The following is a 19,752-nucleotide window of genomic DNA, read 5'->3' as shown; positions in this document are numbered from 1 at the left end:
AAATTAACCTCTTTGGATATGGCCCATGCCTAATCCCAACTGTGAAAAAACAACTTAATTCCAATCCACTTGTGAAACTCTCATAGCAATTAACATCCATCCACTTTGAAGTTTCAATACGTCAACCCTTAAAGTCAAGAATGTAAAGTACAAATACATTCCAACCATATTCCACCAGTCTAAAGGTAAGGAAAAGGCACTTCAGGCATTCTTGAGATCTGGGACAAAAAATGTTTTCTTAATTTAGATTTTCTGGTTTAAGCAAAATTTTATTACATGTTTTGACAGACTAGGGTCTTGGCTATCAGACTTTCTAAAGGAACAACCTCCTGTTTTGAAAAATGTTTTCTAAAAATCCCTTTTTTGCTGTTGACCACTGAATTTTTGTCAACTCAGACACCGTAAAAAGCATAGTATTTTAAAAAAAGTTTCTTCTAAAGAGAATGAAGGCCTTAAATTTAACAATGTAAATTTTTTATCAAATATGTTGTCATAATATTTATAAAGTTTTACATAAAAAAGTTATATTGCAGTGGTAAATGGCATTTTCTTAAAAAGACTGAAAAAAGACCTCTGACGGAAGTTATTGTTTGAATTTGCCTAAATTAACATTTCCAACTAAAACAAACCATTTAAGTTTCAGAATACATCTGAATTTTCTTCATTACCAGGTAGTATGAGGGTTATCTTTTATTTACTGGGTCACAGGTGACTGACATGTTCTCCCCCAAATTTCCAGCAAAACAGAAACCATCACAAACAGAACTTGGTTTAACAAGAACTAGATTTTAATTTCAGAACAGATCTGAATATTCTTTATTGTCAGGTGATATGTTGTTTATTTTTTATTTACTGGGAAGTAGGCGACTGACATGTGCCCCCTTAACATCTGGAGAAATTTTGTAAAGAGAAAAAATTCTCTTGTTGTGCTCATACAAGTGGGAGCTGCGTTTCATTTTGTTGTCATTTTTACCAAGATGTCACCAACTGGACAGATATACACGTCTTCTTTGTCATGTCTTGGTTGAAAATGGGCACTTGGACCATTGGGGTGTAAAAATTCTACTCCCACATCATGATGTTCAGAATCCACAGCAAGGACTTTGCACAGCCACCAATGGTCATCATACACCACTGCTATCCAGTCCCCACATCCAAGGTTATAAGCAGTTATTTCTGTTGATGTGCATTCAGAACCGGACCTAGGTTCTTCTTCCATTTCTTGTGTTAATTGTGACAAAGGGCTCATGGTGGTTTCCACTGTGAATGTCCCTATGCATCTAAGTGGTGTGCCTCAGAGCTCAAAGAAAAAATAGCATGAAAGCTGCCTGTAACTCAGATCCACCAGGGTTTTCACATGAAAAGGGTCTGTCTTGTAGATGTCAAGGATTTCAGACCTGGTGAGAGTAGCCTGTCAAATGTCTCAATCTCTTTTCCTTCAGTGAGATACAGTTTGACATTGTGCAAGCTTGCAGACACTTCTTTGTGGGAAATTCTTGCATCTGTGATATCATGGCCTCAGTATCTTCTGTCCTCTTTACTGTTACACCAATTCCATCTGATGCCCCCTTACCATGTGAAGTTGGAAAAAAGTTCCATGATGCTCTTTTGAATCCCAGTTTGAAAGACATGTCAGACAGGAAATAAAAGTTCTTCTTGTTTTTATATTGTTTGCTAGGACCACCAGACCAAAAGTGCAAAAGTATCAACTAACGGATACTTCTCGCGGTTTCATGTAGGCCCAAACTGGAGCATCTTCTCGCTTTGTTTCAGTTACAGTGCACAAGACACAGCAATTTTGAACCAGCTTTCTGTACTTCTTAGACTGTTTCTGAACTAAGCACATGTGTGTTGTAGTTTCTCTTCAAAGTTTTGCTAACTGTAATAGTTTCTTGCCTTTTTAGACTCTCTCTGTGTTGCTATGCCTTTCTTTTTTTGTCTTTTCTCCCTCACTTAACTCTATTTACCTTATTTTTCCTTCAGATACTCTTCTTCTCCATCTTTGTCTCTCCTTTGCTAATTCTTGAGCCTTACTGTCTGGTTGACAATTCTCTCCCTTCTTTTTCTTTGGTATTCTGTTTCTTCTCCTGTGCACCTCTAAAGTCAGTGATCGTTTAGCCATGTTTGCCTAAAATATTAAAGCAGGAATAGTCTTATTTTGCTGTTTTTATTCATCCACAACAATAAATAAATGTTGTAAAAAAAGCTAAACAATTTTAGCTAAGATTCTTAGCTGATTTTAATAGCATATTACAATTATAGTTGATAAAATTGTGCATAATCAACTCCGTCAGCCCTGATGTCAACAACGTAAGGTGAAAGATCTGAAGGAGTTCACATTGTACGGAGTTCACAAAATTAATATTTGTTTTACTCACATTATCTACAGAGTAGCCATTTTGTTTTAGCCTATTTCTGAAAAGGTCTCTTCAACCTAATGAAATACAAACATTTTTAATACATGAAATTTATTTTTTTTATCTAAAAGACAATGGAATTGACATCTTATGTTTGTGACATTGCCATTTGAATTTTTTTTATTACATTTATCAAAAAATAAAAAAACCTACCAGACCATGAGGAGAAGTGTAACACAAAATGAAACCTTGAAGTGGAAAAGTGGCCCTTTTGGATATAGCTGCCCATTTCTATTCCTGATTTTATAATACTTTTGTAAAAATCTGATGGCATCAACCAGGGGCGTAGCCACAGATTGAACCTAGGCCTACCCAATTAGTCCAAAGTAATTAAAGATTTTTATTCCTTGTTTGCGCTACATGATTGATTTTTTCATCATATGTAATTTGCTATTGGCTCCCTGTATCTTTTGTGACCAATAAGAAAATTATGTAAATGCAGTGGGGCAGTACATGTGTAGCCATATCCTAATTGGCTATCATTGTAGTAGACACTCTAACAGCCATCTATCACTAGATTTTTGGTTTATTACCCAAAATGGCAAAACAAATGCATATATCTACGTTTTTCAAAAAGCCGCGTTTAGATGACCAGACCAGTCCTGAAACAAATAAAGATACGAGATGCTACAGGCATCTTGGGTTTTAAGGAGTATATCCTGGCTTCCCCAATACAAGTGTTTCTGGAACGCAAGGGGCAGTGCATGCGTTTGCTTGTAGCAGCTCGATACATGCTCGACCTGTAGGAGTTAAGCATGAATACGTTCTAAAATGTATCCTGTAAACAAAAATGACAAGTTTTGGAATGCATGAATAACATTAAGATAATATTGAAGGATAGACGCGAGTGTGCATTTGACAGATAACTATTCATACTGCCTCTAACTGCCCTGCAGTATTTTTAAGTGAACAACGTTTAGAGAGCTAAATTACATCCAAAGTATGTGACACTTTTATTAGCAGACCATTCTTGCAATTTATGGTATGATGAATTGATAAGCACTGTAATGGGACTATACCAATTCACTATTAAGTCCAAATTAGGTGTCTATTTTGGCATCGAAAATAGAATACTAATTTTGTGTTTCATACAAGTTTTAAATCATTGGAGTTGCTTTGAAGGATCCAACAAGATCTTCTGAACTTAATATTTTAAGTTCACAGTTTTTATTCTCATGGCACCTCACTCGATATTAGCCTTGGGGCGATGCATTTACTCCAACCTCTGAAACCCATTCGTGCATGCACGTTCTTCTGGTATGTTATGTTAAAGTCCACTGAATATTTAAAGGAAAGGTAAATCCTGCATGGTATTTTAAATACAACATTTCGGATGGATTTTGAACATTACATTTTGCATTGTGTTCATTGTGTTTTGCAATAAAATATTAACTTCAGAGTAACTTGCAAAACTACTGAACAATCTAAAAGCAGGCATATGAAATACTTAGAACTGTTACAAGCAACAAGTGAAAATGAGCTCTTGCAGCTTTTCTTTAGCTAAAGACAAAGTTCTCATATGAGAGGACTTTGCAAATTAGTTGTCATTTGAACGGGAACTTGCAGACTCTCTAGACAGTGACGAGATTATCGCCATATTCAATTCCAAGCCCTGACGCCCGTGTCTGGTCTAGAAGGCCAAAACATCATAACAATAACAGAGGTAGGAACTGATTGTTTCTTGTGTTTGTGTGTCTGCCGTGGCACAGTAGCATTCGGCAGCCTAGGTAGTTGTTGCTTAACCTGTGTGTGAGAGAGAGAATATATATATATAGTTCCGCTAATTCTGCTGTTTGATTATACCGCTTGAGGATTGGATTGTAAATTGGAGGGGTGCCCCTATGCTGGCAGGACAGTCAATTAGAGCCCGGGCCACCCACTTTTGGACAGACCCACCCAAAAATCAATTTCTGGCTACACCCCTGGTGTCGACACTAAAGTTGGAACACCATTTTTGATCAACAGCATTCACAGAAAAAAAAAACATTTCTATCAAATATGGCTAAATATAAACATTTCCATGTCCGTTCTATCAGTCTGTGCAGGTTTTTCATTTTCATTTTGCAATTGTGAACCCTGGTCTAGGACAGGTCCATTTTAGGTTCTCCTTGATTATGAAATAAAAAATAATACATCATAATGCAGGATAAAGGAACAAAGATGCATGCAAAAGCATCTAAGTATTAATTTAAAACAATTTTAACAACATTTATTAATACATTTTTTTTACATTTTAGTAGACTACTGGTAGGACATGTTTTGCCCAAATTCTCAAGAATGCCTGACTTAATATAAAACCAGCATGCACCACTACACGTTTATTAAAAGAATAGCACAGAATAGAAGAAAAAAATGAAACAAATGTATGCTTACTAGCACCTTTCAACATTATGCTTTTAAATTTTCCTCACCACACCTCGCCAATACTAAGATTAACTGATGAAGAGGTTCTGGAACCAATATTTTAACTCACTTTTTTAAGATAAACTCGTTTTTTTTCTCCCATTTTTCACATCTAGAACCATGTGATGAAAATTCACTGTTACACGCGATGATGATTTTTACACTATCAACATTATAATTCTCAGAGACCCTCTTTTAAAAACTGAAAATACAAAATCACTTCCACGATTACAGAGGATGCTAAGGAAACAGTAATTCAAATACTGGCACTGTAACAACTTTACACCTAACTGCACTGAATACCTAAACCAATCTTCAGTGTAACCTATCAATATACAAAGTATAGTAGTGGGTAATTTTATAAATGTTCAGCACAAGCTCAGGCTTTAAAATTAAGATTTTTGATCTGGAACCCGTGAATTTCAACTACAGTAACAATAGACAAACTGGAGGGTCTATTATGTCCACCCTAATACTTCACGTCCCTGTATAGTTTAAGCACAAGCTAAGACCTTAAACTCTTTCTTCACAGGAATTTGAGGAATAGGAAAAGACATTAGGCTCATCTATGACGTTGTTCTGGCAGACTGAACCATTAGCACTCGGGACAAGAATCAAAAACCCTGGAAATCACAAACGTAAAAAAGCTCTGGGAATCCATGGCCAGGAAAGATATTATTCCTCTGCAGGCTGGCTCAAGGTCTTTGGAGACCACAAAAAGGCCTATACAGAAGAGGTTATAGAGGAATCTTGATTTGACAGATCCAGCAGCCTAACTTTCAATAATCTGCCAAACTGCTGAAAGGTTCACTAGCCCTTTTTGTAAAGTGTTTTCTTATTAGTTTGGATTTTCAGATGACAGAAGCACCATTATCTTTAAATGAAAGCATCAAACATTCCATCTTGAACAAAAACAATGCCTAAATAATAAATGAGACTGTCAACATTAAATTCAGGTTATAAAGCTACTCAGCCGAGCTGTATGATGCTTTTTTGTGTGGCTACTTGTTTCCCCAAGGGAGTAGTTATCCTGGATGGGAGATTAACGCAGCACAGCGCCATCACAGCGTGGAAAGTCTAACGCAATGTGGACTGGAATGAGATCAAACACTGAAGCAGAAATATAAACCAAGGGCTTATGCCGATCTCTATTTCAATCTCTGATTTTCTCCTCCCTCTCCGTGAGGACAAAAAGCTGCTGAGTGTTCTGAATATACCAACAGGCATTTTGTTTAGTACAAGAACAACAAAATCAATTTTAATAAACGGACATCAAAGACCTCCGTTTCAGGGTTGAGAAACCATCTCTTTTTCCATTCCTGAAAAATTCAGTAAAAATTGTGATAGGATATAATCTTCTCTCTTTTCTTGGCTCCTCTTGTCCAAAATTTCTAGACCCTTTTCTAGAACTGGAATAAACATCAGCTCATTCATTCAGCAACACAGCACAATCAATAGATGTCATTTTTGACAATCCTGAGACATGTTAAGGTACAACAGCTTGCCATGAGGAAGCAAAAGAAAGTAAAATTATAAGGTTGGGATAAAGATACAATCAGATCTTAATGCTTAAGGCAAAATGACACCCAAGGCATTGAATGTAAAAACATAAGTGGGATAGATGCACATACATAAGCCAATAGCAGAAGTAGGAAGGAGGGAACCATGCATTTGAGATGAAGCTTTAGGTATATTTTTAGATAATTTACAAGACGTAACCAGGAAGCGTTCAAGCAACAGGATACATGTGGCTGAGAGCAAAAAGAATACCAACGATTAGCCAGAAGTCAAGTATTGGGTTTGATACTGTATGTAGTTTTAAACAGCTAAATAAGGAATTGTTCTAATACCTTAACTAGAAACAAACTTTGTTTATGAAAATAATGCAACATCCCTCGACTCTCCTCAATCGTGGTCTTTATTTTCAGTACTGATCATCTTCAATGACCACGTTACTCCATGTAAATACTGCAAAAAGATACTGTAGGAAGATAAGTTTTTTTTTGGCTTGGAAAGCAGTGAGACTAGTAGTAGGCTGGGAGTAGCTCTCGTCTAAGAGGCCATACACACATGTGTGCTTAATTCTGTATCCCGTCACCACGGAGTCTGAGGTCTGGCAGAACACTCGGTAATGAGTCCAACCCCGTTTCTCAATCTACCATCGGCAGCACACTGCACACTTAAAGGGCCAGCGTATCCTTTCTAAACCCCTGATGCTGACAGTACTATCAGAGACCAGTGTTCAGTCAAGGAGGGAGTATTAATACCCAGTATGAACCCAAATGGTTGGAGACAGCAGGCAGTGGCATGACCAAGTGCTAATTCACACCTTGAGAAACCCCTGCACAGACTGTACCAGCTGGCTCAGTTTTTTGTCTAGGAAAAGAAACCCTGGCAGGGATGAATGAAACTTGAAACAAGTAGGGGATTCCATTGACCCATGAGCTACAATTTTTATTTAGCATTATTTCTCCACAAAGCCTGTTGTAACGATGGACTATTCTTTTCAGGGTATGAAAAAACATGTAATAAACCAGGAATTTTTAACAGTAACTATCAAAGTAAAAAACATACATATGTACGTACATACTACATACATAGTGAAATCCTAAAAATTACAGGAAAATGACTACCTTCAGTCAGTTGTCATATCTGAATGATCATAAAAGATCAATAGGAATAATCAGACAACTTATCAGCAAACTGTTTTTAAGGTTCAGAAGTTCTTGTACAAATTACATCAGTTCACTTTCAAACTGGTCTCTTCTTTTCTTAAAAGTACTGCAAGACTGATAGATTAAGAGACTACACTGCAGATAATTCAATTTAGAACAGTAATGAAATTATTCCTCCCATCCGAGAGCTAGTATCAGGTTTGGTGATCACCGTGATTGCAGCAAAACAACTGTAGATTTAAATTAATGTTTATCATAATTAATATTTATCATAACATTTTTCTCCTTGAGCTATTGTAGAAGGTTCATGATTGAATTTGCAAATCAAAAAGCCTCCCATTCAAAGACATCTGCACAGCAGGGTTGAAAACGTTGAAAAAGTTTGTGTAGTTTAGGACTGCAAGTGAATAACACGGATTTTAAAAATGTTCTTTCAATTCTATATCCTAAGGAAAGTAAAAACCACATGGACTCTAAACTACAAATTACTAAAGAAAATGTCCATACTTGAGGGAAAACGAGGGGAATGGTAAAAGAGAATTATCTTTTTTTCTAGCCTCTTCATAAGAGTGAATTTTTAACTGAGTCTGAGGTGTCTCAGGTGCCAAACTCTGTTGGAAAGCAGCAGTGCGGCAGGCCTTTAAATATTTCTGTCCCACCCAGCTGCCTTCTAGAGCAGGATTCACACATCTGTCGGGCTGTATATGCAATTACCAGCAAGTAAGATTTCCCATTGAGTTAAAATTTCCGGAGAACAATGAATGTTTGGAGTATTTTGTTCAGCAAGAACTCTCCAACAACATTATACAGGAAACAGTTAATGTGTCAAGGAATGCGGAGCACCGACAATCATCTCAACAGCTTCCTGTTGCTGGGTTTCCGCAAGCACACTGGACACAGTAGTTTATAGCTGCAAGCAAAAAGCTGCTTTTAAACAGTTACAGCACGAGTCTTTACTGGAGCTTTGAGCTGTAAATGCAAAGAATCAAACCTAGTAAATTAAATCCGTCCAGCCTTAGATCTTGAGATTAAATACAGTTTAAAAAGTACGTCCCTTAATTACTAAAAATAAAAAATTAAAGGAGTGAGACACCAGATACTTAACACTTAGCACATGCTCTCTGTTTTAACACCCGGACCAAAGAGAAATGCTATTTGTGGTAATCACATGACAAATTGGTATAGCTGTTCCATTTGTTAAACAATCTTTTACTTGCCCTTGTCTTCTTCTCTGTTAAAATTCATTTGCATAACAAGTTTCTATGTGATTTCCATGTGCAAGGGATGCAGTCTACATTCTCTTTCACATCCATACAAATGTTAATTTTAAACAAAGTGCTTTGTAAAGATTTCATCATCTTTAAAAAAAAGGTCTTCACACAAAGATATGATACTTTTTTAAATGTAAACAGAACTTGGGGGCTCATACCTGTAACAATGATGAAAAGTTCAGTGGATGTCCTGTATTTCTGAAAGTGTCCTTATCAGTAATGTTTCATAATAAGAAACTGTTTTCCATTATGCTTCATCGCCTATAATCAATATTTGTGTTAAAGAGCATACTAAGCAGATAAGCTCTAGTCTTACCATGCTGTATTTGGTTAAAACTGCACTAACCTCTCACAGCTTGACATTTACAAACCTTACAGACAGAGGAATGGCGTACTTCATTTAATGGCTGTGGGTTTGTAAACGGGCACTACAGTTCCTGCTAACATGAAACAGGCAAGAACTGGCCGTGATTCTACTTGTTAGAACTTTACAGTGTGACTTTCTTCAGCTATTCATGTCCGGATATGAATCTTGAGTTCAAAGAGTACTCCTAGATCAATTGATACAACACTGCCAAGCACAGCATTGAAGAACGAAAACAAAGTACTTGCGACTCGGAAGTGCTCGACAATATACAAAATATTTTGCAGCTATCAAGAGACATTAAGAAAAACGTTTTACAGAAAATCAGCATAAACTAAAACTGCTAAAATGGAACACTTTCCCAGTGTTACAAATTCCGTGTGAAGTTTTACAAAGACAAAGCTACATACATCAGCTATGCAAATAAATGTCCCTTTGAGATTAAGTGGCTCAAAGTTCATCCTCTTCCTTGTTTCTGTTGCATAAGTCAACAGACTATAGGATCTCCCCTTGATGGGAAGCCGTTACATTATTTGGAATCCATCCTGAATAACACCATGACATACATACAGCTGAATGGACTGGACCAATCAGGGCAGTGTCGTGGTGGAGATCAAGGACACAGAAATGGACACATGGCCAAAACTACTATTCAACCCTGATCCCAAAATAATAAAGTTGTGGATGCAATGACATCTTAAAGGACTAGTTTAAGCTCCTGCTTTTGTATGAGTGTTTTTGCTAGCCTTATTAGTACACACTAACAATTAAACCTGTGAACCAAAATGTATGGCAAGAACTTGGTTAACAGCAGACAATCAGTACCAACATCCTTTTAAAACAAATTAAAAAATCAATGTTCTGCACACGATGTGAAATTGCCAATTGTATGTTTCACATTTTCACACATGGTAACAAACCCTGCAACCACAAATAGGAGAATGAGAAAGTGCAAGCAAACTGTGCTGCAAACCTGCAACCACAAAGGGATGACACAGGGGGCACTAACAGCTGGGAGCCCTGGCTGACTAATCCTCCTCTACCCTCTGTGGCACTAAGTCAACTGTGTACTTGTGATACATGGTGAATCCTGGTCACACTCAAGTTACTGACACGACCCAGGCATCTACACTCGCAAATGAAAGACATCCTGCTGCTTGATAATACTGCCATCATCCACATTCTGAAGACAAAAGCTTGACTGGTGCTTTTGTCTGACCTCTCTTAAAAGAGAACTGCAATGCTATTTTTACATGCTATTTCAGCATTATAAAGAACAGGCATTGATGAGTGTTTAAAATCAAATTGAAAGGAAAATGTACACGGTAACATTTAAAACCTGCAGTTTACACCACAAAAGAGATTTTCCAGTTATGTGTAGCGCCGTATTGCTGTCACCGTCTGCGATTCAGAACAAGACAACAAAACTTCTGGTGACATGAAGCGGCCTTATTACATTGTAAACAGGCATGCTCGTGAATACATCTATTTTAATCCGACAAATTTTGCTCTTAGTCATAAAACCATATTTAATGCACATCTTAGTTCTGAAACATAATTATGATTAAAAGGATAGCATAAAAGCATTCAACATACTGACTTCAAGACAGTTTTGCACGCACTACTTGTTAACTCTGCATACAAATGATGATCGAACACTTAAAAGGTAAAATGCCTGCTGCACAACCTGTACTTGCTCGTATATTGTGCCGAATCTCGTCGGCAAACTTGTACACTGTGGTGGTAAAGTGCCTTCTAATGATTTATAAATCGCTCAGATATGTTGAAAGCACTGTACAATGCTGGGGTGCCGCAGCTTTATTCTCTTAATTGCAAGAAAGGTGAAAGTCCTCCTCTTAAAGGAAAAGAGAGAGTTTGTGCCATCTAACGGAGAACTGCGATCATCAGTCTTGTCGGCAAAGGCACTGAGCAGGAGAGGAGGCCTTCCAAACTGAACATTTTTGGTGATGCCATGTAGTACCATAGAGATCTATAACAGGACCTCTGCTCTACCTAATTTATATTGATGATCTAGATTCTGAAATAGTTAGCATATTAGTCATAGAACAGAACAAAATATTAGGACGATTAACAAAAACTGAAGAAGCAGCAAATGAAAATAGTTAAAATTCAGGACTGGCCAAATGCCTGGTAGATAACATTTATATCTTCTGGGAAACGTGTGGAAGTACAAATAATAGCAAACAATGTAAGGAAATATAGTTAAAATCATATAATTTAAAAAAAAGAAATGTTAATCTAGTACTAGTAAATAGTACCAAGAAATGTAAAATACCAGTTTTACCAGTCTAATAAAATACAGATTTAGAAAGGTGTATACAACTTTGGTCACTACAGTTAAAAAAAAATGCTGGTGTAGAATGGATTTGGAGGCTTAGAGGTTGCATCTCTGATGTTTACAAATGTTGTATTTCTTGCTTCATCTGATTAATCTCTGAAGTGCTCTCCAACATTTTGTTATGAAGTGGCTGGAATGAGAAGATGTACCTCCACTGAGCTGTAAGGACCTCAAGCAGAGTTTAATGTTCACTCCTGAAAAAACAGATTGCTTTCCCTGGGTGAAGAGGGGAGCTGCCCTAGAGGAGAATACCAAGTACCTTGGGGTCTTGTAAATAAAAGTAAGTGGGAGTATGAAGTTGACTATTGGTGATGTCAAGTAGTGGTCAGGAAGCAGGAGCTGAGTCCATGAATGAAGCTCTCAGATCACAAATATATGTCCCCATTCAGACCTGTAGTCGAACTGTGGCCATTACCAAAAGGATAAAATCAAGTACAAAGCATTTTCCATTATTGTTTGGAAAACAATATCAGGGGTTCTATGTCTTGGTTTTGTGAACCAAATACATGTTTTTTTTTCCCCCCTTATACTGAAATGTCAAATCTAAAGTCCTAGGATGTATATTCTGCTTTCCTATTAGTGATGGCACAGGGAGAACTCAGTTGCCACCGGTCTTCAAAGGAACAAGTAAAGGTTTATTCCATGCTGAAAAGAGAAGAAAGAAAACAACGTTTCAGCTGTGCAGCCTTCTTCACGCCCGAAGAAGGCTCCACAGCCTAAACATTGTTTTCTTTCTTCTCCTTTGCAGCCTAAGCGTGCTGACGCAGCTACCTACTTGAACTAATGCCACTGGTCTTGATTGCTCTTGTGCTGTCGAATACAGTACACCGAAAAACTAATCCACAGCCCAGCTCTGCACGGTGATTTAAGGGTTTATTACAGGTTCCCTCTCCAAAAGTCACAGGGCATACATGAATCAAATCCCTGCACTGACTCTGCACTGAATCTGGGGACAGTGCCAAGTGACAGGGACAGGAAATTTAAGTCTGAAGGTGGTGCTGGAAACTAAGTCCCCCTTTTGACTTGATAGTCAGAGCAGTTTATCTTAGCAGACTGCCTACTATCAATTGGAGGCTAAGTGGAAAACTGTAATGGTCCAACTGTCACAAGCACAAGCACAGCACATGCACATAAAAATGCATGATTTTCCATAGATCTTTCATGAAAGCAGAAGGATTATAGATCCTTCTGAACAGACTTTCTGGGGAGAGGTCCTGCTCATGTCTATTTCATTCTGTTGTGACTCTTTCAATAAATTTTCTAAAATTAAAGTCTGAATGAGAAAAGTGATCAAAAAGCCACAGTTAGGTATATTTACAGTAAGGTGATTATACAATTCCATGCACAGTGTCTCCTATTGCTACATTGTCCTTTAGCTTACAGTCATCACAAAATAAAAAGCATTCTGAGCTGAAAACAATAACAAAATTATGTGGCTACGTAAGCGGCAACAGAAGAATTTAAAGTTTTCAGTACTCAGCCTATGTTTTTGTTTTGCAGAGGGAAGCAATAATATAGCAGTTAAAGATGGTTCAGCAATGATCAACTGATTAAAAAGTGCTTAATTCCCAAACATGTCATTATGTACAGAAGAATCAAACCAGTATGGAAGGAAAGTACAATGTATACATGCATTTGCCCAACAAACTAGTTAAAAGGCTCTGATAATATCCACATAAAACACTTGTACACAGGTAAAACCAGCTGTTTTCTTCATGGCATAATGCACAAACTTGAAAGAATTTCCAAGTTTAAGATCTTGCCTTAATACTTGCTAACTTGGCACTGGTGATTCTTTTCCCACAATTCTGCATAAACCCTTTAAGAAATGGTATTGCCTCCTTTAAAAGTAAACTTAATCCCAACAACTATGCAAAATAAAAAACTGCATTTTAAATCTGCCATTCCAAATATAATAACATTTTTTCATGTCAGATTATATATGTATTCATGTTTACAGTGACTTCACTCAAACCAAAGCACATATGGGTTTAGAAAAGTTGAATGGTGACTAAACACTCCAGCCAGCAGCTTTTATTTCAGCCCACTAAAAAATCTTAACTTGGAACAATAACACTCCTAACCATCAAACAAAACCTCAGAAAACAAGCATGATACTTTTATGACGTTTTCAGTCAAGTTATTTGTGAAAATTCATCAACTAGAAAGATGCAATAGTAAGTAACTTGTACCAAGGTTTAAAGAACTTTGATCTGCAGTCTCCAAAGTTTCTACAGGACACCATAAGCATTATTTTTAAATAACATCTAAAAATTCTGAAAAGGTTGCATTGATTTTATCCCCTTTGTTGAAATAATGTTAAATAGCAAGGGCCACATTTTAGAAACCAATTAAATCGCATCAAAGCCAATGGGTACCACAGACACCAACAGAGCAAAAGAGCCAGAAGTTGCATATAAGCCAGGCACACAAACTGAAACCTTAAGACGGAAGGCCTAGGCTTGCTCTGGACAGGCCTACCTTCTGCCCGGAGGGCCAGGAAGAGACAGGCTCCCAACACCGTGATGTATCCTGGCAGCCTCGACATCGCGCTTGTGTCTATCTGGAGTCCAGGACCCTGTTGCTACGAGGTTTTTGTAGGCAGTCTCCTCCTGATTCAGGGTGTGTGAGAGTTGGAGGAAAAGGGATGGGGTGGGGGAAGGGGTGGGGGCAGATTTTAAAGTTTCCTTCTCACTGGTTATGTCTGTTGAGAGCACTGGAAGAAAAAATAAAAAATTAATACTCAGTGAGCTCCTCTGAAAATAAGCATAACCAAGTAAAATGGCACTTGCTACACAACAGTTAATCAAAATTGCACCCCCCACAATTTTAACACATTGAGATGTACTCTATTGAGGTTTTTGCAGGTGCCACCTTGTGCCCGCCATGGGTTTCTGATGAGGTTATTAGTTTACTGTACACTGAAGCCTGGGATGCTAAGGACAGCGTGCCAAAGTTGTTTCACTGAATTCAGAATTTCTAGAGCATATGAGATTAGAAGGTACAAACAGCTAGATTTCAAGATACACTAACTGGATGGCCTCAATAAATCAGGAACAACATAAAATTAAATGGATTAAACTAAACTAAGACTAAATCACACGTTCAAAACATTCAGTTTAAAATATGCAAATTTCTTTAACATGAACATGACCAATCAGGCTCTCGAACATATACTCTGTTAAACATTTCAAAAGATTACACTAATTTTAAGATCTGTTTAGCAAGGACAATGTCATTATAAACATTTGTTAATGGAAGATCATATCGTACAACCCCTAAAGAAAGCTGGAAGCACTTTGTAAACTTGCATTGTCACTAAGGAGACTGTTTAGGACAGGTAAATTGTTACAGTCTTATACTTCTGAACAAGATTAAACATTACTGCTTCAGCTATATGAAATGCAAACTTGTATCTTAATTGCCGTAACTACCTATCAAGATAAAGATTAAAGATGATTTTTTAGTTAAATAACAGAAAGGGTATCATTCAAAATATTCCTAATTCAGTGAATGCTGTTTTAGGGGAGTTCTCAGTGTAATTCATTTTTCAAGGGTGCAACAGCAGTAGGATTGAGCCCACAACCTTCCATTTACAAGTGGAGAGTCCTAACCATTTCTCCACACTGCTTCACAAGAAAAAGAAGTAATAAAATGAATTTTATGAATTATGGAATTACACACCTTATTTGGGCTACATCTGTATATGCACAAGCTTTCTATTGGCCCCTAAACGTCACTTAGGAATAAATGCTTCCAGATATCAGGAACTACAAGACTTCTACAGTAGAGGTTGCATGGGTATAAAAAATGAGAACTGTATGTGACTAAGAACATTGTTCTTGATGCTGATATTCTCACTTCAGAAAAACATAGCAGTCATGGATACAATAACTCACTCCGAAGTCTGCAGAAACCTACTTTTGCACCACAATACTTTAAAGGGGGTTTCGGAAAACACCTACAAAACAAATCTTTTAATAGAAAGCTTAATTTCAATAATACTTAGAGAAAGTCCATACCTCTATTGTCTTCCAGTGAGAAGATAATAGCAGGCTGCTGCACTTCATTATAGCAAAGGGCAGAAGAAGGTTTATCTGAAGACGTAATCTTTGTGATGAATTAACTCATAATGAACGCAAGCATGTCAGTAGGCTGTTTTGCTCTGCCTTGCCTCACCTCCCACCCCAGTGAGCTGAATTTCAGACCAAGCTCTTTAAATAATTTAATTGCAATCTTTTTGACAATGTAATTGGACAATTATGCCTAAATAATAATAAAGAATTATCTTGACTTTAAATCATCTAACAGGGTAAAGACAAAGCTGTTGACTGTGAAAGGCAGTTTGCTTTCCTTGCGTTTTCATTTTTTGTGATGCCCATCTTTGGCCTCTTGTTTTTCGCGGTCTCAACCCCCTGACCCCTGTCAGCCTGGCGCTATTCTTGAATAGCTAAACATGCCCGAATTATGTGCTCAAGGATGTTCCGCAATTACCAGTGTTGGCCTCTTCCAGCGTTAATAACTCGATGTGTCTGTTCGCTTGTAGCCCTGTGTGTTTCACTGCAATTAGTGCTCCGAGTGGCATTTTGAAGGGGGACAAATTAGTAGAGAAGCAGGCCGGTGTCTGTCGCTTTTGATTAGCAGAAGGGGGACAAAGAGCCCCGACCTGTGCCCTACTTTTCACACATCCGTGACTTTTGGGTAATGAGAGAACAAAGGAAATATCCTCAAGGCAAAGGGACAAGACAACTAAACAAGCACCCCTTCTTCAGGAGGGGGGGTCTGTGCCCATGAATTGCTGTGCTGGAGGGGGTGCTGGCACCAGAGCTGACTGGTGTTTGGATGGGTCCAGATCCTGATGCCCTAGCTCAGTAGTTCTCAAACTTTTTGGACCAAGTACCACCCCTGATCAAACCAAAGCATCCAAGTACCACCTACTAGTCATCTTTTCATAGGAACCCCAGAAAAACTCAATGACCAACATGAGTGCGCGTGCGTGCACTCACACACACACACGTATAATGTTATAATAATAAACTTTATTTGATATAGCGCCTTTAAAGGTGGCTTCTCATAGTGCTTTACAGAAAAAAAACAGGAACAACAACAAATAAAAATAAACAACAAAAAAGCACCATTTCAGTGAGAGAGGTAAGCCTGTTTAGTCGAGCAAAGCAGATGTAAATTCATTTTTCGAGCCTTGATGCAATTTACAACAGAGTCTAACAGATTTTAAATCTTCAGGCACTTTCTTGACGGCCAAGGCCTCACAGTGGATGCTGCAGTGCGTCCACTTCATATCTAGAGCGACCTCTCTTAATTCGTGCAACTCCACAGCTGTGTCGGCTTGTCATCGCTCTAGCACCGTCTATACAAACGCCGATGCATTTTATCCAGTCGATGCCACTCTTCAATAAATTAATTCAGAAGCTGAATTATGTGCTCTCCTGTAGCTCCTGTTGGTAGCGGCTACATGAGAAAGTCCTCATGGGACAACTCGTATCGAACATAAGCAAGCAAATTGGCTAAATCAACGACATTTATAGACTCATCTCATTGCAGTGAAAAGCATCTGTTCATCTTAACGCGCTCTATCAGCGTACTTTTGACATCATCTTCCATATCAATAATTCTATGAGTGACTGTGTCTTTCGGAGGGGGCAGCAGGTCGAGCTGTTCAGCAGCTTTTTCTCCACACTTAATACATGTCAGCTCTTTTGCCAATGGTAAACAAAGTTCTTCACAAGTAGTGTGGGGCTTACCTGCTTTAGCAATCCGCAAGCTTGCATTTTTCCCCGTTTCAACTTCAGGAGTTTGTCTCAGAAGTTAGAAAGTTTTTATTTCATGTGCATGGGAGTGAAACAAAGACGCTCTGTGTATTTTTCTCAAATTAACCTTGAACAGTTCTTAAGTATTTTTCTGTTATCTATCACGCTTTCCTGTGCTCACAAGATTGCCAGCGTTCGTAGCATGCATTTCTATGCTTTCCTGTGCTTACAACATTGGCATTGTTCCAAAATCACGCACATTCTCCTACCTCCCTATTTGCTGGAGATAACATTTTTTAAATACAATTGGTCACTTACGTTCGTAGCACTACACTATACAATGGTATAGAATTTCAATGTAGCTCGTGTCCACTCATGTATTAGCGTGCGCTGCATTGTAGTACGTAGGTTGCATATTCGACAAATTCATTTTATTAAAATAGAAAATATGAAAACCTGTCCCAATTTTTCAGTGCACACAACAAAGTTCTGGGGTCATATGGCGTACCACCTGGCAGTGCTCCAGTTGTGGTACACGTACCACAGTTTGAGAACCACTGTCCTAGATGGATGCCTAGCTCCTGCCTAGGAAAAAAGTACTCCTGGACTGTCATGTACTTTACCTTTACACAGCAGACATGCACTGGAAAATCAGGCTTTTGTCTACCGACTCTTTACAAAGTATCTTTTGACACAAAGACTGTCGTGCACATCACCACAAAAACAAACCTACACTGAAGAAAATCACTTTTTTTGCATCTCTACAAAAAGAAAAACAGCTTGAACATTTAAGAGCATTTTTTTTTACATTTCATACATGGTATTGTACCTAAGCTTGTAACAAATGGAAATAATTTAATTGTGAGGTAATAAGGAAATGCCATAATCCCTTCAAGTGGACCTTCGCATATATAACTTCTGTGTTGCTCTGCAGCCAAGAGACTATAAAAAGGCTTGCAAATGATAAACTTGTCGGGTCACAAAAGTCAAAACAGGTTTAGATTCAGTCCAAATCTGACAACAATAGCAATCATGAAGAGCTCCCCCGGCCGAGATTTTCACTTCACACTGTCTGCCCCCAGGCCAGGAAGCACTGAAGAAAAAGAATCCCAGATTTGCTTGCCAGGAGGCCCATAAAGACACTGACACTTCCATCTGTAAACAAGGACTTTCCCACACTACTGTAAAGCAAAGTAATGAAAAATGAGGGGGGCTGAGGTCACTTACTGCTACAGTGTGATGGGTAACATACTTAGAAAAGCACTGAAATCTGAAGGATAAAGCAGCCGTCAGAAGAAATTAGCAGTGAAACAGAAGCGCCAGTAAATCCTTGTTTTCACATATTTAAGTTAAAATTGAGATACAGCCACAGTTTACTCCCTCATGAAATATTTTTTTTCCCTTATTAGCAATGTTATCCACATTTTTAAAACACCAACAGAAAAACAATTACACTTCCTTCCATTCCATTACATTTTTGACAGAGGCTATTCCTAGCCTTTCAGATTTGAAGTTTCAAAACAAAACTGTTAAAAGACATTTCAAATGAACTTCTGGCTTGCTAATTCTCATTTCAGTCATCATAACAGAACATCTAATGCACAAATAAGAACAAGCCTTGAAGTTTCAAACCAGACCACATGGCACTTAAAAGTGCAGCCCTTTCTTCAAGTTGGCCAGCTCTCAGCAACAGCCAGGGCACCCTCTCATATCTGAAATGTATCAAGGTCATAGTAACCTGAGCTCTGGCCCAGGGATCCTGGGTGGCCAGCTGACCACAAAGTGGAAAAAATGAGGCTTAACATATCCTGCTCTGAGCAGCTCCAGCCCTAACACACCTAACACTCTGCTGCTATAGGGAAATACATACCATCAGTTAAAAAAGAATAATCACGTTAAAATCAAATTCCACAAAACCGCTCTCCCTTAAATATCTGGATACATACTCTTTTACATTAAGTAATTTAGAAAGAACAATAAGGAAGGGGAAACCCCAACAAAAAATGAGCTCACAATAAGAAAACTTACTTCTTAAGTGAAAAAATACTAATATTTTGGCATACAATATTAGTCTTCTAGGAATAAGAGACTCAAGTCGTGACTGAACACTGCACAACAAAGGACCAACTAATTCAAAAATTAGATAAATCAGACATCAGTAACTCTCTGATCCTTCTTCTGGTTATAGCATACTATTCCAAATCAGTAAATTAGCCTTGTCCAGAACTGTAGCTCTACAGGGAGTGGAGTCTTTTCCATTATTAAATGTTATTTATAATGTTATTATTAAATGTATTTATACACTAAAACTTCCTGATAATCAAAGTAGTTTTATTTCATCTTCTCATACTAAAAAAACATGTATCATATGAAGTATAAGGGAACTTAGAATATTTTAAAAATATTCCATTGTTTATCCTCTATACAGAAGGAAACATTGTCAATAGTGAAAAAAACAAACTGTGCAACAGTTATGAGCAAGTCCGTGGGCCTTT

General features: G+C 37.8%; 1 protein-coding gene across 4 annotated transcripts in view; it reads right to left on the bottom strand.

Annotated features, from left to right (window-relative positions):
- bmpr1aa (bone morphogenetic protein receptor, type IAa) overlaps positions 1–19,752 on the bottom strand; it is a 76,910-nt gene that overhangs the window by 15,305 nt on the left and 41,853 nt on the right. For all 4 annotated transcript variants that reach the window (XM_015347786.2, XM_015347789.2, XM_015347788.2 and 1 more), the window contains one exon: positions 13,971–14,205. In XM_015347786.2, the coding sequence (XP_015203272.1) occupies positions 13,971–14,037 (67 nt within the window). In that variant the 5' untranslated portion in view covers positions 14,038–14,205. The remainder of the gene's footprint in view (positions 1–13,970; positions 14,206–19,752) is intronic.

Source organism: Lepisosteus oculatus, chromosome 4 (assembly GCF_040954835.1).
Source record: "Lepisosteus oculatus isolate fLepOcu1 chromosome 4, fLepOcu1.hap2, whole genome shotgun sequence".
Classification (NCBI taxonomy): Eukaryota; Metazoa; Chordata; class Actinopteri; order Semionotiformes; family Lepisosteidae; genus Lepisosteus; species Lepisosteus oculatus.
The sequence above is the reverse complement of the archived record's forward strand: the minus strand, read 5'-3'. Positions and strand labels throughout refer to the sequence as shown.